A 24,048-nucleotide genomic window follows, 5' to 3' on the forward strand; every position below is an offset into this window, starting at 1 on the left:
TCATAGACATGATCCTCACTGTTTCCTATTATTGAAAACAGATTATTGTATTTAAAATAGATTTCTGTTTAAAGTTCTGTGTCATACCGAATTTGTCAATAATGCAGTGAGTGTGATACATTATCATTCTGCAGACTAGGGTGACATCCATTCTGTCATGCTCTCAAACCACAGTGTCACATCTAAAAAAGTTACAGGTGAGGATAGGACTTAATTAAAAATTCCACATGAAAAATTGCTGACTATCCACAATATAGTTTTGTTTTAATTCTTTGAACTAAACAAATGCACTATCTCTCAGCAGAATCGGCACTAATCTCAGTTTCATTCACCTTTGCAGTGAATGAAACTCAATAAGTGGGAGTGCAGCTCAGTTTTCATTAGTCTGTATCACACTTTAGTATGAGTACTGCATGCCATGTGAAACAGTTGAAAAGAGTGAAAGAACGGAAATAGGTGTAGCAGGATGATTGATCATTTTTCTACCCACCTCTCTATTCTTTTTTCCACTTTAAAAAAGGTAAAATATACTGTATGCTAAAATAGATACAGGTAGGGCAATATTTCAGTGCCTACATGAATGACATAAAGAAGCTTCTGGGGTGTTTGAACACGAGTCTTATGTGAGCAACGACAGATGAAGTTTGTCTGACTTGTTATTGTGGCCTGCCGTGTAGCCTATAATAGAAATAAAATTATAAATCAAGCAATCAATTAAGTCGCCATTAGTGCCCCAGCCACAATGGGGTTGTAACTGCAGAACACGGTGAAAATAATGAAGCACAACAGAACTGAAGCACGCTTAGCTGTAGTTCGTATATTCCTTGCCCAATTTCGACAGGTGTCAGCAAAAATTAATCTCTTTTTCTCTCTCCTGGCTAAAATCGTCTTACATTCATTGCGATATGTTATTTAGCTCACTTGATGAGTAGAAATAAACACTCAATTTCATGTAACTTACGTCTTGCTACTCTCTACATGAATAAAACAACTCATTCTATTGCTAAACAGTTTTTAAAACACATAATCTGCACGTTTTCCACTGAGCATCAAAGACTGTCAACGTTTGTAAACAAAGACAATACATTTTTCTTGAACACTTTGAAAGGTTATACACAGCGCGCAAAATAATGGTGAAAATCAATACCCAAAACACGCCGTCAAACTCATCAGTACCATGTACCTAAAGCCACTATAATCAGAATACGTTGTAGCTATGATGCAAAACAATGTATGTTAAAAAATATACACAAAACCATAACTTCAGAATTTCACAGTTATGGATTTTATTTTCGTCTGCTGGTTTTGCGCATTTCGATCAGCTGATTTTCGCGATACTCATTTGTTTATTTTTCAAAACGATGGAAAAAAATGTGGAGTCTGCGCAGTTTCGTGGCCGAGCGTATGTAGACACATTCAACCGGGGATGTGGTATCCCGAATGTATGACGCGATTTACGAAATTTTGAATGACATGTACCCAATGAAGAAGTCATTTCACATCTTCTGAAGGTTTTGGAAACCCTCGGATAGTTTTCTCATACCAACCTTCTCATTTATGTCGATACTCAAAAATTATACTTGTTTTTCGAGCGGAAGGACATGAAATTGGGCTCTGCTCATCGACTGTAGGATAGTGCGGCGGCCATCTTGCAAATGAACAAAGCCTCAGCTGTATAGAATTTATTAAAATATTTGTTGTACATTTTCGCCTTGTGTTATTCACTTGTATATTTAGACTATGCACGAATTATTGTCCCAGATGTTTACTTAGCTATGGCTGCTACAAGAAAGCTTCAAGGTAAGGGATAAACCTCCTTTATTGCTAAATATATGACCTCTTCCCGACCTGTTTACAGTTTCTTAACGTATGTATAGCGTTGTTTTCGCCAGAAAAACTCATTAGGTTGTCGTACCAGGCTCACAAGACTCTTGTGACCGACAGCATCACATAATGTTTACAGGCGAATGTTTTACAGACGCCGGACTGTGGTTTGTTTTGATTGTTGTTTATGTGGGGTTCCCCGTGATGTTATTAATGTGTATGCTGTGAACAGGAGTTGGCGTCGTATTCTGTTGTGAAGTTTTAAGGAAATATATGTACTAAACGTGATACACGGTCAAACTGCGTGTTCCTGGCAGGTTGTTTGTTTATTCGCATGAGGTTATTGGAAGTGTTTATCTGTCATAGAGTGTCATTACAACTATTGCATGAGATTTCATTATAAGTAAATGTTTTGATACTGTGACATCAGCATGTGTACATACATTAAAGCTGAATAAAACATTTTTCAGGAGAAATTGATAGGTGTCTCAAAAAAGTGACAGAAGGAGTTGAAACCTTTGAAGACATTTGGCAGAAGGTTCACAATGCCACCAACAGCAATCAGAAGGAGAAGTATGAGGCAGATCTTAAGAAAGAGATTAAGAAGTTACAGCGGCTACGTGACCAGATTAAGAGTTGGATTGCCTCGGGAGAAATTAAGGATAAAAGCACACTTCTGGAGTTTCGCAAACTGATAGAAACGGTTAGTGAAATCTGAGTGTAGTGGAAATTATTTAGTTATTTCACTAGCGTGCATTCACATCAAAGAGCTCTCCCAAGTTATCCATTTGCGTGCATTCACATCAAAGAGCTCTCCCAAGTTATCCATGAGTGATGGCTTTCAGTGGCTGAAATAATTGCAGTGTTTTGACAGCTGCATTTGTAAATTAAGAGGAATCGAAATGCTGTTTGGTGAGTTCCAACATTTTATTTCAAATTTTATTGTGGTGCAAAATTAGAGATTTTGTGTTGACAGAATAGCTTTTGTGAATCCTACAGTAGATCCAGAAGGAATTGTTAAATAACTGTTCCTTATGTTCATATGTTAGTCAGTTGCATATAACTCTATTTCATACAATTTCGTTTTTCACCATCTATTCAATTACTTATAACAAATTTCGTAACTAAAGCAGCTTCCCAAGTATATTATGAAGCATATGTATGTTACTGATTCTATCTCTCGTTCATCACCTTTCTTAAGCACATCCTTATATTCTTCACATCTCTGTAGTCTTAGCATAAATGCTGCTGTTCCACCATGTATGGTGTTCCAGTTTCATCTTGCAAAACACAAGTTATTAACTTGCATTGAGCCTTTGCCATAATAAGTATATGTATGAAATCAAATAGTTTTTATAATCTTTGGCATTTTCATCATACGCGTGAAATATTATGCAATTTAAGCATGGCATTGATTTTTTTCACATTGGTGGGAATTTTGTGTAATACAGACTGACCTTACAGGAATGCACCAAAGCAGTTTCAAACAATTGGTTGAATTTATCACACTTTTCAAATTCATTGAAAAATAGACTTAAAATTTGAAGTAAAACAGTCTTCCTGTACTTATGATCAAATGTTATCGTTTACCTCACTGATACACACTTAAGAGGAAATGCCTTTACTTCACTTGCTGCAGTGACTTTCATTTATTTTCACTGTGGGCTACTTTATCGGACTGCTTATGATTGTTTCGCAGATCATAAATGTAACATCCAGTGAGCTTTGTGTTGTTTAAGGAGAATATCATTAATGGGGCAGATTCTTTGTAGGCTAGTTGGAAGTTGTTCCTTTGCCTTATACTATTTCATCAGGAGATTTTTGTGTGTGTGAACAATATTTCAATTTGACAGCTCCTGATTCATAAATACGTTTGTTAGACAATTAGATTGAACAACATGGTGCAGCGGTAAGACACTGGCATCGTATTCGGGAAGATTTAGATTTTCCCTAATTTATCTAAATCGCTCACAAGACGAATGCAAATCATGTGTATGCCAAATGCTGGAACGATTCCTTTGAAAGGGGGCTGGAGATTTTCACCATTGCCCATGATTCTTGCTTGTACTTCATTGGTAATGAGTTCATCATTGTCAGGACATTGACCCCTTATCTCCCTTCTTCTTGGTAGGTGATGCATTTGGAATTCCTCTTGTTACCTGTGTATTGCAGTCTTCTTTTCAAGGAAGAAATAAAGGCAATTTGCATGCATTTTTGAACATTCATTAAGTGGCCCTTGTCATTTGCAAGTTTTTGTGAGAGTTTTATATTTTGGATGTCCATTTTGAGCTGAAATAACATTTTTACGTTTGGCTCTCACAGCAAATGGAAAGGTTCAAGGTTGTGGAACGAGAAACAAAGACCAAAGCGTATTCCAAAGAAGGTTTGGGAGCAGCACAGAAGTTGGATCCTGCACAAAAGGAACGGGATGAGACAGCTGCATGGTTAGCAACTTCAATTGCTGCTCTTAACCTTCAGGTAACATATCAGTTACACATTCCAGTTACGAATAAAGAATACTTGTGTTCCCATATGGAAATTCTGACTTAACATTCATTTGTATAACTTTTTTTTTTCTAGTTGGATCAGTATGAATGTGAAATCGAGTCTCTCTTAGCTGGCAAAAAAAAGAGGCTTGACAAGGATAAACAAGATAGGGTAGAAGAGTTGAAAAGCAAAGTAGAAAAGCACCGGTATCATATCCGGAAACTTGAGACGTTGTTACGAATGCTTGATAATATGTCTGTGGAGGTTAATCAGGTAAACAGACTATCTGTGACACGTGTAAGTTTATTATCATTAAATTGCCATTCACATTGTGTCTTGTATAATTTCAGATAAGGAGAATAAAGGATGACATAGAATATTACATTGAATCTTCCCAGGAGCCAGATTTTGAAGAAAATGAATATATTTATGATGACATTAGTGGTCTAGATGAAGTTGAACTGACTGGAGTATGTATTTAAGAAATTCGCATTTCTTCCTTACTTTTCTTTTAAGTCGTGTAAAGTGTTTCACATCTTTCAATTTGTTTGTTATAAAAGGCGGGACTGCCGTCTTCCGCGACGACTGATAGCAACAACAGCAATGACACTGGAGGCACTCCAACTTCCACCACATCAGGCAATTCACCAGCACCTTCTCCTCCTCTTAGTACATTGCACAATCATTCCAGTGATAGTTCTAATGAAGACAAGAAAAGGGTTAAGGATGAGGTTTCTGCAAAGGTATTGCAACAACATATATATGTATTTATTTGTTGTGTGTGTGTGTATGTGTTCTTTATGATTGTAAACTGTGGATATCTGTCAATTTGAGTTCCTGAGTCACTGATGAATTTTTACAGCCTCTGAAACCAACAGCAGTTAGAGCCAGCAACAATAATTCCTTAATTAGTTCCAGCAACTGTTCACAAGTTGCATTAAAACCAGTCCTAAACTCTAGTACACCTAGTAAACCTGTATCAGGTATGCACAGTGCAATTAATATCGTCAAGTAAGGGCAGAATATTGAAAGGCAAATCATATTTTTGTTACTTTCTTTTTGTGTTCCAGGTTCAACACCTAACAACAGTTCTCCAAGTTCTGGGTTGAGTAATCATGTTAGCAACTTTGCTGCAGTGGCTGCAGCAAATACCCAGTCATCCTCCAGTACCAGCAAGGTTTCATGTAAGTTTTGCAATTATTTATGGGAATTTACCACATCTCTAAATGACTGGCTGCATATTGACACACAGTTCTGCTATTGTTCCTATGTAGCACTCACTTTGCTTGAATCTTTGGTTAATAATAAGCTGCCCTTTTGAAAAGTTCTGTTTATCACATCTTCTTTTGTAGTGTATAAGAAAGCTATTAAAACTAGGAAACCTGAATTGTCAGTGGAAGTTGAGATCAGGGCCGGTGGAGGTGATGATGTTGCTTCTTTAGTGTTCAAAGTTTGAAAACGTGTCAGTTTCATGTAGCCAATGGGACAGTACTTTCACATAATGGTGAAAGGTGAGAAAATTAATTTCTAGCACCAAATTAGAAACCATTCTCTTCTTCGCTGTTGTCTCAAAATATTTGACCTTTTTTTTTCCCCCCCAAATATGTCACGAATTGCAAGGTTGTGGTTAGTTTAGAGTGTGGCAGTTCACTGCATGTGAAAGCTTATAAAGTTGATTTTGGTGACAAACTAATCTGGGGATTAGCTCAAGGTCTAGGTTGAAACACAATAATTTTAATTAGTTTCTTGTAATATGGGCCACAGCTTCTATAAATTTTTTTAATGTCATCACCTTTTTTTCAGCATCAAGGAATCTTTGAAGGTACTACATAGGGTAGTAAAAGGCAGATTAATTGGTGCTTTAGAAGAAATTGAAATGTATAGTACCTGCAGAGAACAACTGCAGTATACACTTGATGAACAAGGAAATCTCACAAATTAAAATTTTCTCAGTTGTTTTAGACATTTACTCTACATATTGTAAGTGCACACTCTTAGAAGTGTGGTGTGTACAGTCTCCTCAGAATCACAGTACATACGATGGAACATTGACTAGTATCACTAATTAGTTGTTCTTTGATGTGCATATTATGTTATTATCTCTGCCTAGTGTAAAACTACATTTCAAAATTCGTAATTACAGTATACAGATGTCAACAAATTACTAAATTGGTTGTGCATGCTGTTAATCCCACTTTAAATCATCCTCATTATGTTGTCTTATGTTGAGTAGAAGCTTTAAAATAGCTTAATGCCCAAGTTTCTGCTAAAGTTGCAATTGTCAAATAAAATTCTAAAAGGTGGAAGCAAGGTGATGACATTTTTAAAAAAATAAATGATAGGTTTACTCAGAGAAATTAAATTAATAATTTTTGTTGCCACCTATGTCTGTTTATCCCAAATATTTCATAAATTACAAGGTTGTGGTTAGGTTGGGAGCTAATAGTACAGTTTACATTAAGTGAATAATCTTTGTTGTCAAAATATTTGCCTGTTTCTTCTAAATGTGTTACGGTTTCGGAGGTTGCGATATGTTGATGTGAGTATGTGACAGGAGTCCTCCAAAATGACACATCACCTGTTCGCCGATCTCTAATTGGCTGTGGAGACCCAGAAGCAAATACATCCCGTATTTACTTCCCATCATACATCATGGTGAGCACTGACACCATTGTTGCACAATATGCTTGGCCCTGATCTAGACATGTATCGAAATGGCCTTCAGAAAGCCATTTTGAAGTTCAGTCTGAATCTTCGTATAGAGTTCCACATAGTCCATCTCCTTCAAACATTTTTAGTTTTTCTCTTATTATTTCTGAATGTTCATGCCTTTTTCCTGTCCCTGAATCCAAGTGTCTTCTTTGTAGCTGCATATACATCGCTTACATCTCGTAAAAGCAAGGCAGTGAGCAAATTGAAAGTCAATTTGAATATAAAAGTATTTAGGTAGGATTGATCTGTTGGAGGTGGTATGCTTGCGTGCAGTTCAACCAGCCAGTTCTTTCTGAAACACAATATATTCACTCTTTTGCATTAGCACAAAGCAGAGGGGGAAAAAGTGAAGTGCCAATGAAAGTTTTCAGTTCAGGATCAGTTATCTACCATTTGCCTGTATAATTTAACCCCCCCCCCCCAAGGCTTCTTAACAATCGACAGATGCATATTACAAATTAAGTGAATGCTGTGCTAGAACTTTAAAGTGAATTTCACACTGGGCAAAGTGCAAGTTAAAGTATTGTTATCTGTACAGAAAATAATAAAAAAAAAACAACTGATATTTGACTGCAGTAGCCTGTGTGCGTTATGACCAGATACACTGCTTTACCCTTGGTGATTGTCAGTTGTCATTAATTAGATTGGTGAACTGGTCCATTGCAGTTCCCATATAGAATGTAATTCAGTGTAATGACAAAGTCATTGTTGCTATTAGAAGCTGCTTACCTCTGGAGCCATTAGAGGTGCGTTCCATATGGAAACAGTGTTTGGCTCCAGGAACTGAGTCAAAAAACTGCATCATTCACATTGATTGTTACCCATTGCCACCAGGAGGGGTGCCGGGATGGTTAAAAAATAACAGATTAGGTGAACAGATGAGTAATGTGATGGGGGCTCGGGGGGGGGGGGGGGGGGGCAGCAGCAGCAGCAGTGGCTAGATTCCTTTCCTGCAAGTCCAGAGGTAGTGGGACAAGTTCCTTTATTGAGTTCTACACCACACTGTTTTAAATCAATTTACCAAGAGTCATTCACATTGAAGCATCGGTTAAGTCTGAGTGCCTGTTTTTATAAATTTCTAAATTTATGTGAAGCAAAAGTTATAAAAATTGACACTAATGTCTGTTGCTTCTGTATCAATGATGACTGGTCACTTGATTCAAAACATCATGTAGCCAAGGCATCTCATAAGATAACCTGTCAATAATGTGCCTTTGCTTGCAGGAAGGCAGTTCCCTGTGATTACTTTTGTGTGTATCGTCTCAGTTTTGGAAGTGTGGGAATGATCTCGAGCAAATTATTCCTTATTTCAAGCACACCATAAAGTCGGTCTTTTCTGTCACAGATATTATATTTATCTGCTAAACCAAACCTGTTTGTTGATCTGCGGTTTGTGACCTGGCTCGCACTCATGACACAGCTGGGAGCAGCTGGTGCAAACTAATAGTGGGGAAAGGAGGGGAGGGCAAATCAGAACAAGACATCTCAGCAAAAGAAACAATTGTCAAGGAGTCAGATTCTACAGCCAATAGTGTCACATTATATGGAGATGTATTGCTGCAAGGTGGCTCATTAATGCATGTTGTGGCAATTTCTAAGACAGTTGTATTAATAAGAAATGACAATGAAATTAAATTTGCATCTCTCTTAATATTTTGATGAAATGGAGAACAAGGGGCAGCTAAGTACAAAACATGATATTCCGTATGATTGATGCGCCACATGATGAGTACCGTTTTACGATGAAATTTACATTAATGTAAACTTGTATTTTGTGACAATTTTATGTGAACATTATACATAAAAACACAGGATGTCAATGGATATTACTTATTTTGATTAAGTAAAAAGCATCAGTGTCTGGTATCACTTTTTGAGCACTGCTATTTTGAGGACAAGCTTTTAAGTTGAATTCTACCAGTAGCCTCCGTGAGAATATTGTGTTCTCATTATTGCAGAAAAGCTTTCACATGTGTGTAGATCTGAACACTGACATAATCAGAGCTGCAGACATGTAAAATAAAGGGCATTTATGTTCAGGAAACTTCTTGTACAACTTTGCGAGACCAAATTCATTACGGAACTTACACACTACAGATCTATAAGTTCTAATTGTAGCTCTGTTTCCATTTTGTCAACTTCAGTTGAAAAAGTGAAAAGACATTTAACTTTTCAAAATCCTGGGGTGAGTCTCAGATTTGTGGAGATGATCAGTGAATTTCTTTTGATACTGTTGAAAATTGACGCTCTCCTTGTAGCAGTGGCATTGTTCATAAAATACAGAGTGTTTCATCTCAAAGCCCTGAAGGCTGTCGTACGTCTGTGAAACTAACAAGTTTTTACCCTACAATGCTAAATTCAAAACATACATTTGGTGCACAGTTTCGCTAAGGAAGATCAAATCTGCTCTTCACCATTAATTTTTCAATTTTACAACAGGCTTGCCACTCCATAAATATGTATATATCACTCTGTAGTTGGAAAAAAAAAAATCTGTCAAGGGCTTGACCTCAACTCGGACAGTATGTTTCACTGTGATATTGCACATTTCCATAACTGCTTTCCAGTTTTTCCAAAAAGGCTCTGAATTTGTGTTGTTTGAGAGCAGAACTATGGATGAAATTTTGTTGTGCAAATCATCACGCTCATCACTTTCTCATATTAACTGTCTTACACAATAATACTCTTGATGGAGACTGCAGTGTATTGCAGAAATGTCATGTGGAATGAGTAACAGCCTTAGCATCTCTCTTAAAAGGGCCACGAAACCAATGTTTCAGCCAACCACAAAGATGCTGTGCTTTTGGAGAAGCAAAATCCTTGTGTTGCTGACCCATATTGTCAACACTACCTTGTGATAATATCTACCCCTGTTATAGTGTCTTTCCTGCAGTCAAGTCCAGTAACTATTCTGTGATAGTGAGGATATTATGTACTCGGCAAATGCAAATTTCTAACTGAAACATCTGTACACTCATTTGAGTACTGAAGAAAACGCAATAAAATCTTTTGCAAGAACCATTACCTTACATTATTTGCTATTCCATTAATTATACATCAAATCAGTGAATGAGAGACTAAGCGCCCGAAACTCCTAAAGTCTCTCGAGGAGATGCTCAGCTTCAGATACTAAAGATGTCTTTGTAAACTTGCCTTCAGTGAAACTACACAATTCTTTGACAAAAGTAATATGGTAACTTGAATGAACTACAGATGCAATTTTTGAGTGTTTTTTCCTGAAAACAAATTTATATTTTCATCATGCAAATGTTGGGGAAAATTCAGACGTGTTCTCGTTGATGAATATTTACTTCAGTCACATTGCTTAACAGTACTTTCTTCAATTTTTGCACGTGCGCTTCTCACTCTTTGCCGTCCAGATGTCCATAATCTTTTGTATGGAAGATATCATAATGTCATTGTAAATTGATTTTTTTCATTGTGTTCAGAGGTTTGAAGCACACTGAGCATTTCAAGACACTGTTGTATATCATAAACATATGTAAAACTGACATGTTGTACATTGATGTTGGTGTGTCTGATCTTCTCTTAGAATTTCCTAACTTGATCATGTTACTTTGCTCCAACTTAAAAGGAGCTACCCTCCACTTTAAGAATTGCATCATAAGTATATACGCTCACCTCTAATGCTACAACAGACATAACTATTGTTATTTGTCTGAAGACAGCCCATTGCCTGTATTCCTCTTGTGCTAAACCTCATTTTAATGAAAGTGCTCACTGTCTAAGTGGTGAGCAAGTGTGGTTGCTCTTGCTCACATAATCATCTCCTCAATAGGCCTGTAAAACTGTGATGGCAATGTGTAATGCAGGATGCTGTTTGTGGCTGGTTGACGATGGTGCTGCAAATATGATGGTGGAGGACCAGCTAAAGATGATACTGTCAGTAAAAACCTTTTTTAGATCTTCAGCATATATGAAAAGGGATTACTTTTTACGTTGCAACACTCACGGGTATAAAAGTTGCAGGTATGGACGGGGTGAGAGTTGATATTGTTACCAGTTTTAATGTGGAAACTTGATCTTTATGGAAATATGAGAGATATGTTTATCAGCCATGGGAAAGCTGTTTTTTTTGTCAAGGTATAACATACAGAAATGGATTTGGGAGAAGGTAGTAAGTCTCTCAAGGGATGAAGAGAGAGAGTCTGAGTCTGTACCAAGAGTCTAGATCTAGTTATTGATCATTGACTCTCCAGCAGGAATTTAGCTGGTTAACAATAATTCTTGTTAGCCCTCAAACAAGAGCACATATGTACACTCCTGGAAATTGAAATAAGAACACCGTGAATTCATTGTCCCAGGAATGGGAAACTTTATTGACACATTCCTGGGGTCAGATACATCACATGATCACACTGACAGAACCACAGGCACATAGACACAGGCAACAGAGCATGCACAATGTCGGCACTAGTACAGTGTATATCCACCTTTCGCAGCAATGCAGGCTGCTATTCTCCCATGGAGACGATCGTAGAGATGCTGGATGTAGTCCTGTGGAACGGCTTGCCATGCCATTTCCACCTGGCGCCTCAGTTGGACCAGCGTTCGTGCTGGACGTGCAGACCGCGTGAGACGTCGCTTCATCCAGTCCCAAACATGCTCAATGGGGGACAGATCCGGAGATCTTGCTGGCCAAGGTAGTTGACTTACAACTTCTAGAGCACGTTGGGTGGCACGGGATACATGCGGACGTGCATTGTCCTGTTGGAACAGCAAGTTCCCTTGCCGGTCTAGGAATGGTAGAACGATGGGTTCGATGACGGTTTGGATGTACCGTGCACTATTCAGTGTCCCCTCGACGATCACCAGTGGTGTACGGCCAGTGTAGGAGATCGCTCCCCACACCATGATGCCGGGTGTTGGCCCTGTGTGCCTCGGTCGTATGCAGTCCTGATTGTGGCGCTCACCTGCACGGTGCCAAACACGCATACGACTACCATTGGCACCAAGGCAGAAGCGACTCTCATCGCTGAAGACGACACGTCTCCATTCGTCCCTCCATTCACGCCTGTCGCGACACCACTGGAGGCGGGCTGCACGATGTTGGGGCGTGAGCGGAAGACGGCCTAACGGTGTGCGGGACCGTAGCCCAGCTTCATGGAGACGGTTGCGAATGGTCCTCGCCGATACCCCAGGAGCAACAGTGTCCTTAATTTGCTGGGAAGTGGCGGTGCGGTCCCCTACGGCACTGCGTAGGATCCTACGGTCTTGGCGTGCATCCGTGCGTCGCTGCGGTCCGGTCCCAGGTCGACGGGCACGTGCACCTTCCGCCGACCACTGGCGACGACATCGATGTACTGTGGAGACCTCACGCCCCACGTGTTGAGCAATTCGGCGGTGCGTCCACCCGGCCTCCCGCATGCCCACTATACGCCCTCGCTCAAAGTCCGTCAATTGCACATACGGTTCACGTCCACGCTGTCGCGGCATGCTACCAGTGTTAAAGACTGCGATGGAGCTCCGTATGCCACGGCAAACTGGCTGACACTGACGGCGGCGGTGCACAAATGCTGCGCAGCTAGCGCCATTCGACGGCCAACACCGCGGTTCCTGGTGTGTCCGCTGTGCCGTGCGTGTGATCATTGCTTGTACAGCCCTCTCGCAGTGTCCGGAGCAAGTATGGTGGGTCTGACACACCGGTGTCAATGTGTTCTTTTTTCCATTTCCAGGAGTGTAAATATTGCACAAGAGTCTGGCTGTGCTGTTGAGTTTTTTTTATACAAAGAAAAACTAATAATTAGTAGATAAGTAGTCTTGTTTATATGAAGAGTTTGGGTTTGAAACTAAAAGGTTGTGTTCAGTTGCAGCAAAGATACAAATACCTTTGTGTCTGACAGGGGAGCTGCACAGTGGTGAACAGGTGATGAGATGGGCACTGTTGATTTGCTTGGGAGGGTGTGATTGGTGCCTTTAATATGAGATGGTAGGCAGCAGCAAATGGCTGAAGATTCTAGTCCACAAAGGCTGAAGTCCCTTGAGCGAGAGTGAACTGACTGATCGCAATTAGCTGTACTGGATTTTTCAATTTTAGGAAACTTGTGAAAGTTGGGGTGTTATGAATAGTGGGATTGAAGTGATTCGCAATTATGGGTTAAAGGTTTTAGTAGTGGTTGGTGAGATTTGGGAATTGTTTTGAGATAATTGATGTCTTTTATTGTGTGAGATCATTGTTGTAAGATTTGATGGCGGAGGTATCTGACATACGGCAAAGGCGTTCTACTACACTTAAGTGCCCCAGCTTCATTTATCCAGTAATAAATACTGAAAAAGGTAGGGATAGCAAATCACTATATAGTTGTCATCACGCACATAAATAGCACTGAGAACTTTATTAGCTTTCAGGCGAATCATCCATCAGAACCAACAGAACACAGGCCAGGTGCACACACCTGGAGGACTTCATTGTCCTACCCAACTACATTGTTCTGACACTACAGCTTGACCCTGTCCTGTAATGAACGGCCATGAGTGCTGCACCAGAACCCCCAACAAATTTTAAATTTCTTCAACTGTTTATATTATGGCCACTTAAAAAGCTTTTCTCGCTTTGCAGTACTTATCATTATTCATTTCTGTGAAATATGCACAGTTCAGACAATGGAAAATCCAGGATGGAATGTAACAACATTATTTGAAAAGAAACGTTGCTACGCACCATATAGCAGAGATGCTGAGACCAGCATCTCCGCTCTGTGGTGAGTAGCAACTTTCCTTTTCGTAAATATGCACAGTTAATTGATAGCTGCTGCTTCAAAGTATTACCAAATCTGCTATAAGAATTGCATCTACCAGTAACCATAGAAATTTACATGATGGATCAGCCCTCCTTTGTAGAGGTTTAGAGGGCCAAGAAATTACTACTGAAAGAACATGCTGTAATTAACAGTTACAAACTTGTAATGTGTCCACACTACTGCACTCCAATTTAGTGCCTTTAGCAACACCTATGAATTGAATACCAACAAGAACATTTATAACAGAAATGTTATGTTATCAAGTAAAGTGTGAATCAGTATTGCGACAAACTTAATGTGGAAACAGCTATTTAAACAGTTGATTAATTAACTTTTTTGGGAGTCTGCAACTGAGTTAGGTATCAGTGAGACTGAATTAGTGACTGTAGAATACTACAGAGCTAGCTAACTGAAATCAATAGTAAAACATAAGATTTTAAGTGTACTTAATGCCAGTACATGATAACTATTTACTCTAGAGTAAAGTTTTAGATGCATTTCAATTGACATTGGATTTCAACATCTGTTATGTAGCAGAAAAGCTATCATAAAATCAACGGCATAAAATCATCCTGGATTCAGGCTCTGACAGATTTCAAACAAAAATTTGAGGGGCAGTAGTGGCAATTAAAGGTGCTAATTCTGGAAAATATTGCTCTGTAGGCTTGTAAATGAACACACAGAAAACAGCTGAAAGCTCTCAAAAATTGTGTGGTGCAATTAAATTTTACAGTTGAGCGGGTGAGAAACATCTTTATTCACTTATCCACATTTTTAGATCTGTGTTTCTCTGTTGTAGTTCAGTCGTACTTTATAATTGAGGACTGCAGCTGTAAAAGCTTTACAAATAGGAAAAAAATACCATTTACGGACAACAAGCAAGAATCATCTTCAGGGGATAAGTTATACTAGTTCATGTTACCCCAGAATTTAACACCGAAACTACGAGTGTACTGAAAAGTAATGCCTCTTAATTTTTTATGTGAAAATTCGTAGAGCTTTTTAAGCAAAACAAATTTTATTAACATTCTATGTCTTTATTCTTCATGTCTGTATGTTTATTTCTCAACATTGTCAACTTGGCAACAAACACATTTTTCCCAGTGAGAAACTGGTATGTTGACACTAGCACAAAGAATGTTTCGTTGATGGAGCCATAATTTCAGCTCTGCTTGCACTGCTTCAAATATATCAAAGTGAATCTTCCAAAGGTGTTCTTTAAGTTCTGGAAACCTTAGCTCTGTCATATACTTTGAGGTTAGCATGTTGTTTCCTTCATTATGAGCACGGACAACCCAGTGTTGCACATTGCTGACACTGATACAATTATCACTGTACACAACTTTCATTCGTCTATGGATTTCAGTTGGAGACACGTTTTCTGAGATTAGAACCTCGATTGCAGCACACTTTTCTCATGCGCAGACATAATTAGTTACGTGAAAGATGACCAAGTTATATGCGTGACAAGTAATACCTCAACTGCTATTGAGGACAGAGTAAAAAAATTTGGAAGCGTTAATTTCAGTGCACCTTCATGCCAATTGTATACCCAGCATGATATCACAGTTTTCGTTGTCTTCCTTGTTGACATTAAACACTAGTTCAGTTAGAGGAATACCATTTTAAGTACATTTGGTTCAGAATTAAAAAAAGTTACTGACAGCGTGTTGTTTACAGCTACCTTTCCAACAGCCAATCAGTGAGTAAGCTTCGGTGCCTTCTATTCTTTTCTCTGTTATCATTCTCTCTCCTACGTCGGGTACCTGTTGCCTAGCCAGTTGCACACTGTGCTTGCAACTGGTAACATAACAGTTGTGATTCATTTGCATTGTTTCTCTATACAGATATTTATTTCATTGGAGAGAATCTCCTAAATTAGTTCCAAAAATGCACAGAACAGTGCTGCCTATTACCATCCTGCTAAGCATTGTACAGCACATTAACTGACAGTGTTTGAATGTATCCACAACAGAAGCACCCAGCTGTTGTTGCCACAATCAGATTGTGCTCCCTCCTCCCATGCTTGACTGGCAATCACTTTGTAGCTTTCCTAATAATGCGCACTACGGAAATGCTGCTGGTAGACCTTTACCATGTTGTATGCCATTCACATACTTCAAAGTGTGTAATGTTCTGACTGTACAGTATGACTTTCATTGGGCGAGGCATGTATAAACTAATTCTAAAGAGCATTGTTAGTAGTAATCTAGTCACCATGTTTGCCAAGTTTCTTCGCGTATTTACATCAGTAAGTAGAATGAACACAGGTCACTATTTCTGCAAAAGTTGTCAGGTTTTTAGTTGAATATGTCAAGTTCATGATATTTGCATAATATGACACACCTGTACCGTGAATTGCCAGTGTAAAATGATAGCACATAAAGAAAGGAAAAGGTATACTGCTTTATCTCAGAGAAGTTTCATTTATTATTTAAAGCTACAAAATAAAATGTTGTTTTGCAGGAGAAACTACTGGCTATGTGCATATGGCATCCTGAATTATAGTTAGTTTTTTGTTACATTGACCCATTATTATCCTTATATGGACACATTCTGAATTTGGCCTCATTTGCCTCTTTGGTATCTTCTGACAAATTCTATTTTTTCTCCACTTATAGCGCATAATTCCGAAAATGGCAGTGTCAGCCAGTCTTCACTGGGCAGCTCTCCTCCAGCACATCACCACCACCATCACCACCACCATCATCACAACCACACAGCAGGTGCGGCAAGCAGCAGTGGAGCTGTTGGGAGTCAGGCATCCCAGTCTGTCCCGCCGCCTACACTGCAGCAACAGCAGCAACCGTCCTCATCCTCGACAACTGTCACGAGTGGCAAGCAGTCACAGCAGCAACTGCCACAGCAACAGCAGCAGCAACCACAGCAACAGCAACAACAGCCACCACAACAACAGCAACAACCACAGTCACAACAGCAGCAGCAACAGCAACAACAGCAGCAAGCTGTACAGCAGCAGCAGCAACAACAGCAAAGCCTTGTTAACTCTCTGGACCAGCACCAGCACAATGTCAGCAGTTGTAGCAGTAACGTCAATAACAATAACTCATCATCCCCACCATCATCGGTGAGCAGTGCTCCATCTCCGCTGCCAGCTCCAGGAACCTCGACTCCCTCCCCAGCACCATCGCATCAGGTGCCGACGCTCAATGGACCCATTTCTGCAAAGGTACGTTCACTGGATAAGCTATCTCTTGTCACTGTTTGGCAACTTTTCTTAATGCTCAGGTCTGTGGAATACAGGTAATCACTTCACCCTTCACCGGCACATGAGAAATTTTAAGTATATTAGTATATTCCAGATTTTCTGCAGGGTACTGTCACTGTTGTGTATATAGTGGTGACTTGAAAAGATAAATTAGAGACACTGTTAAGTCCATATTTATAGAAGATGGTTGCGGGGCCTTGGCTATTTAATATAAAATGTCAAATGAAAACACATTCAGCCATCTAAATTGCCAGTTTTATTTTATGTGTGCAACAAGTTTCAGCATTACGCTACACCATCTTCGGGCCCCCTGACTGATGTGTAGGAAGAATCCTACCTCTTGTGCAGTCGAAGTAAGGGCCAGCGTTCAGTCACTGGTATCCATAAATTTCTTTGTAGCATAACAATCCCTGTGATTGAAGAGATTGCTGTGCTTAGAAGAAATTTGCGGATACCAGTTACTGAACGCTGGCCCCTATTTCGACTGGACAAGGGGTGGGATTCCTCCTACGTGTCAGTCACGGAATCTGAAGATGGCATAATGTAATGCTGAAACTTGTTTTACAAATAAAATAAACCTGGAAATTTAGACATTTTATAAATTGGAGAATCCTTTAAAAGACATCAGTCATTTCTCACATACAACCATTAGATCAACTTCGAAATGAATTGTTGAATTACAGTGGTCAGTAGACTTCATTTAAACCTTCAATCTTGTTTTCTATGGCAATTGTTTTTTCTAGTCTTCTTTAGATCCCGAAACAAAACTTACATCTGCCATCATCTCTCGCATACTTCCTGATTCTGCAGATTCTTTGCTACTATAGGTTACTTGAAATTACGTATTGATTGATGTCGGCAGGTACAGTGTTGCGACTATCACGTGTCTTATGGGTGTAGACAACAATATCAAAATGTAAGGAAATACTATTTAAATTAAAAGAAACATATGTTGTACACATACATACATTCATGAACATTGCCCTGAAATGGACACACACTACTCAACTCTGAATCACTTGGACTTGAAAAAGTAGCTGAGCTGCTGGAATCAGTTGTAGTTCTATTATTCTATCTTCGAGGAAACATTTGTAATTCTGTACTTTGTCAACTGTTTCCTTTGAGTGCATTACAGAAGGCCTCCATTCCATTTCAGTAACATTATTTTTTCAGCTTTGCTGATATAAAGGATCAATCAATCAGACAGTGAGGTGCCTGCCATAGTTCTCAGTTCCACATTGTGACATCATCCTGGTCAGACAAAAGGCAGGCACCTGTGATAGACTGCTCTTTTCTGTGGCGGGTAGTTGGCGTATTGCTTGCATGAACTTATAGCCAATAATTCTATATCATAGTTATTCCTACGCAGAGATTAGGCTTAAACATAGTAAGAATACAATACCATTCTGGAGGATCTTTTAATAAAATTCTTGGATGTCTAATTATTTATCCTTTCTATCTTTTAACTAGATGCTTAATGATGCACTGCTGAGTTAGTAAAGATTTTTGTCCAGTGAGCTTGCGTAATGTTTTGGATTGTTCATGAGACATATGAAAGTAACTGGAGAAATGTCTTCACAAGAATACAGGTCCTTGCAAAACTGCTGGAAATTGCCATAGTTTCCTTATTTACTATAAATATAATATAACCACTTTGTTTCCGTGAAGATAGTGCAAATGAAAGCAGCAGTTCATCATCTGTTACTCATGTTTCTTGCACAGCAGCTGACTCAGTCACGACAAGCACCATTTGGTAACTGGAACACTGCACTCTACCCACACTGTCTTTGACCCTGCTGGCCGTAATGGGTAAAAGCACATTCTGCTTGCATGAAAAGCTCACACACTATTTAGCTGAGCTTTAAACTTTTTGTTTCACTTGCAACATATCCTTTCTTTTGTGCCAAAGAGTACAGTTTTATTAAAGATCAACTAATAAGGAGACAGTTAGGCCTATATGACATAATGTATGTATTTATAAGCGGCATCACCAGAACTCTGCTTAAGGAATTGTGACTTTGAAGTGACAAAGAGTTTAGTTAGTACCTCTACTCTTTTCAGTATATTGTCAGCAGTTAGTTGGTGTTGTTATTAACTGAACAGCATATCCTCAGAAGAGATGAAACGTCATTAGGAATTGTGTAAATGTACATACACCTCACTGGTGTGTGCTTCTGATGCGAAGTGCTTGGGTTTCTATCCAGATGACAATGTTGAGATACCACATTATTTTTTCTGGTTAGTGAGCATTACAAATCAAAATATCTTCTCGTAAAGATGATGAATACATCATTTGTCAAAATGTCTTCTGGTGAAGATGATATGTTTGACATTCATCAAAACATCATAGTATCTTAACACTGCCACCTGACTGGGAAGTTGAGGGCTTTTCATCAGCGTCAAGAAATTCCTAAACTTGGTAGCAAAGAATTTATAAACTGATCTAAAAATTGTCAGGATTGACAGCTGGGAATGAAGTCATGAGACGTATCAAGGTGAAAAGAATAATTCTACCACCTGTGCTACTGGGGAGTACCATACTCTGTCGTCAGTCCAACTTTTCTTCACATGTTGTCGTACTTTTACAAATGTATTGTTAATTCAGACTGTATCCTTAAAATTAATGTTTCATGCTTCATTTAAGACTTTGCCTTGAGTGCAGTTAAAAGAACAACTCACTGTATTGACATTGTCTGGCCTTAAATACTTTGGTACTCTAAATAGAGACTAGTGAGAAACAACCACAACAATTCTGTACTGACTCAGAAAGTTCAGAATTTTACAATGTCATGTGGGCTTACCTGAAGTGAGTGCTCTCTTTGATGATTATTGAGCATAGTCTCTTGTGAGGAGGAATGCATACAAGCTTCTGAATAAATTTCTCTTATAAAGTAGCTTATCTAATAGCCAGGATTTTATTATTATTATTATTATTTCCACCCTCCTACCTACCTGAGCTTTTTACACACATCAATTGTAAACACTGATTGCATGGCTAACTTGAGGGGTCCCAGATGTTCTCTTTCTCTCTCAAAGTATTTGCACTCATTGCAGAATTGGTGCAACAGTTCCTGAAGGCCAATTCCTTGTCCAGCTTTCTTCCTTGTTATGTCTTGATGCAAAATCCTCACTCTTCCTCTTCTACAATTTTGTGTTACATCAGATGTAATAGACACGCTACAATCAACCTTAAAAATAAGGTACTGTATGAAAAGCAAACCAAATGATTAGCAGACAGTACCGGTGTGTACACCACACTAGAAAGCAGTGAAAGTAAAATGATGCTTTGCTGTGAGGCATTAACAGTGGTGAACCGTTCGTGATGGTGATGAGATTATTGACTGGAGAAAATCAGTTGCATGATGTGAAGCATTACAGGCCAACTAATTTTAATCTTGGTTAAAAAAAAAAAAAAAAAAAAAAAAAAAAAAAAAAAATTGGTAATAATAATGATGAGCTAAAATGTGAAAGAGAGCTTGATATGCTGTATAATTCTGCCGTGAGAATTGATTTTTCAAATTTTTATTTGTCGTATAGACGTAGTCATCAATTGATTATATAGATAAGTCTGTGAAAATAGCAAGTTCATATGAACTGACAGAGCACAGTTCTTAGTAGATCGCAGCTGAAATTTTGAGTGAGGCTGTGATGCATTTCATTGTGCCGCCACCGCCACCTATAAGTACTTTTCACAGTGGTGTAACTGACAATAATCAGAAAAATGTGCATCTTTTACTTTAGTGAATCATCACATTCCTGCAGAATAAAAATAGTCCATGAGAGGTAGTATAAAAGTCGACCTGTACTTATCTTTTAATGGCTTCATTGGTCCTGGGGCTAAAATACATTTATCGGAACTTTGGAATATGGGATCTGTGTTTTACTTTGTAACTAATTGAATGCTAATTATTTGCTATTGCTGATTTATTTCATCATTTTCTAGATTGCAAACATATTTTTGTCACAATTTTTATCACATAGTAATTTTTGCATTTGCATAGCTCTTCTTGTCTGTAACAGTCACAACTGACAATGTACGTATGCCATAACTTCACAAGACAGACACGATATGTGAGTTAATCAAGCAGTGCGATAACCACAACCACCTTTCTACACAGACTGCTTCACGTGGCATCAACAAATGACCAAAAATCGTAATACACCACAAATAATTTTCAAAGAATCGATATAATAATTTTGTACATTAAAAAAAGTAGAACATATAATTTGCATGAAATAATAATTTTTCACCAACTTCGTTGAAATTAAATGTAAAATATCTGGATGACTAGTTTTTTTCTGAGTATATTGTTTATTCAAAAAAAGCAAATGTTTTGTAAGAATCCATCAGTGTAAAGAAATGGGAATAATTGATAACTACAGTAAAAAATAAATAAAGGCTCTCTGGCAAACGCTGACAACTGCTCTGCTCAATTATCAACGAAAAGTTATATCGGATGATTCATTAAGAGTGAGACTAGCATCAGTAGAATCAATTTGGAAAAGAGAGAAGTACCCTTGGGTTGTTAAACTTCCCAAAAAAGTTGCTTCTTCATTCAAGCAATTCCTCAGTTGACTTCACTAGGGTTTACAGATTTGTTCCAGGTACAACCATAAAAAATTGCAACCGCTGACTACCAAAACAGAAACTTACTTTGGATGGAAATAACACTTCACTAATTAAAGCTTCAGACAGCACAGTAAATACCAACAAACAGAAAACTACAGAAGCATTCAAACATTTCTTAAAATGTTTTGTGTAGTAGAACATAGAAAAGGGGTCATAATAAAATTAATGCCATGTGATGTATATTAAACCATTTGAGATGTGAAGAAAGAAAAGGTCTCAGAATGTGGCACTGTTTCTATAGAAATGATTAAAGCCAGAAGTAAATTGATATAAAACGAACTTATAAAAACTGTTACAGAATATCTGCAGAGAAAGATAATTTACTTTAACTGTATATGCTGTAATTATTATACTTAACAAGAGAGGGTACAGATGATGCAAGAAAACATAGCCCTATCAGCCTCTGATCTGTAATTTTCTGAATGTTCACTAAAATTAGCCCAACTGCATAGAAAAGAATGTTAGATTTTAATGAATCTAAGGCGTGAGCTGGATTTAGAAACAGATGATGGATAATTTGCAAGTCGTGAACAAAATAATAGAATGGAAAAGTGAAAAGCCCAGGACGGAACGACAACAATATTATGGTAATAATACAGTGCTACCCACAATATACATGAAATGTTGACTCGCAGGTTGGCACAATGAAAAGCCTGCTGCACATTAAAGCTTTCAGCCAAAAGGCTTTCATCCAAACTAGAAAACATACCCAAATTCACGCAAGCACAACTCTCTCTCTCTCTCTCTCTCTCTCTCTCTCTCACTCACACACGCACACACACACACACACACACACACACACACACACACACACATGACCACTATGGCCAGAGACAGTGGTCTCACATGTCTGTCTATGTTTAATATTTCAGAAGGAGGCCTTTTGACCGAAAGTTTAAATATATAGCTATCGTTTCATTGTGCTTGCCTAATACTGAGATTGTAACAAGGACCATAGAGTATGAAGTGCCTTTTTTCTGGGAATTATAGATTTTGAAAAAGCTTTTGACTTAATTTCAACTAAATATGTGACAATAACCCGTGAAAAACAAGCTATCCATTCTTCATTGAAAAAGGAGAACAAGTTACTGTTAATGGTACAACACTTTGTTGATGTTGTGTTGTGTTTCTCTAGTCCCGAAAAGCTTAACAACTAATGAAAGCTGGTGGTAGGTGGTAGGTGTTAATATCAATTATCTTTAGATGAAAATAATGTCTAATCAATGCACTGAAAAGAAAACTGTGCAAGTAAACACTGATGTCGCATAACAAGTCAATGAGTTTTGTTGTATATATGGCAGTTGAAGATAATGACTGGATGGAACAGCAAAATAAATAAATAGACTGTAAAACATTACCTAAGGTGCTTTCAATAAACTAAACCGAGTTTTTTAAACCAAGCTTCATGCAGGTCTGAAATAGAAAGTTTACAGTCATTTGACTTGAAGCAGTAATATGTGGCCTTTAATAGACAACCTGAGAGGTTTTTCAGAGGGCAGTGAAAAGATGGATGTTAATAATTGGTAATAATGACAAGTAAATAAGCAAATGGAAGAGACTGCAGTGGAGGACATATCTGTGTTGTTGTTGTTGTTGTTGTTGTTGCTGTCTTCAGTCCTGAGACTGGTTTGATGCAGCTCTCCATGCTACTCTATCCTATGCGAACTTCATCATCTCCCAGTACTTACTGCAACCTACATCCTTCTGAATCTGCTTAGTGTATTCATCTCTTGGTCTCCCTCTACAATTTTTACCCTCCACGCTGCCCTCCAATGCTAAATTTGTGATCCCTTGATGCCCCAGAACATTTCCTACCAACCGGTCCCTTCTTCTTGTCAAGTTGTGCCACAAACTCCTCTTCTCCCCAATTCTATTCAATACCTCCTCGTTAGTTATGTGATCTACCCATCTAATCTTCAACATTCTTCTGTAGCACCACATTTCGAAAGCTTCTATTCTCTTCTTGTCCAACTTATTTATCGTCCATGTTTTACTTCCATACATGGCTACACTCCATACAAATACATTCAGACACGACTTCCTGACACTTAAATCTATACTCGATGTTAACAAATTTATCTTCTTCAGAAACGCTTTCCTTGCCATTGCCAGTCTATATTTTATATCCTCTCTACTTCGACCACCATCAGTTATTTTACTTCCCAAATAGCAAAACTCCTATACTACTTTAAATGTCTGATTTCCTAATCTAATTCCCTCAGCATCACCCAACTTAATTCGACTACATTCCATTACCCTCGTTTTGCTTTTGTTGGTGTTCATCTTCCTCCCCATGAACCATGGACCTTGCCGTTGGTGGGGAGGCTTGCATGCCTCAGCGATACAGATAGCCGTACCGTAGGTACAACCACAACAGAGGGGTATCTGTTGAGAGGCCAGACAAA

The 24,048-nt window shown here is 38.5% G+C and overlaps 1 protein-coding gene across 1 annotated transcript in view; it reads left to right on the top strand.

Moving 5' to 3' along the window:
• The first annotated feature begins 1,402 nt into the window (after window positions 1–1,402).
• The window catches only part of LOC124599768 (CCR4-NOT transcription complex subunit 3), a 101,214-nt gene continuing 78,568 nt past the window's right edge, over window positions 1,403–24,048 (top strand). The window contains exons 1-9 of the mRNA XM_047136106.1: window positions 1,403–1,800; window positions 2,295–2,527; window positions 4,147–4,302; window positions 4,405–4,584; window positions 4,662–4,781; window positions 4,872–5,054; window positions 5,174–5,294; window positions 5,382–5,495; window positions 16,406–16,974. Coding sequence (XP_046992062.1) covers window positions 1,776–1,800; window positions 2,295–2,527; window positions 4,147–4,302; window positions 4,405–4,584; window positions 4,662–4,781; window positions 4,872–5,054; window positions 5,174–5,294; window positions 5,382–5,495; window positions 16,406–16,974 — 1,701 coding nt within the window. The 5' untranslated portion in view covers window positions 1,403–1,775. The remainder of the gene's footprint in view (window positions 1,801–2,294; window positions 2,528–4,146; window positions 4,303–4,404; window positions 4,585–4,661; window positions 4,782–4,871; window positions 5,055–5,173; window positions 5,295–5,381; window positions 5,496–16,405; window positions 16,975–24,048) is intronic.

This window comes from Schistocerca americana, chromosome 1, assembly GCF_021461395.2.
Source record: "Schistocerca americana isolate TAMUIC-IGC-003095 chromosome 1, iqSchAmer2.1, whole genome shotgun sequence".
NCBI lineage: Eukaryota > Metazoa > Arthropoda > Insecta > Orthoptera > Acrididae > Schistocerca > Schistocerca americana.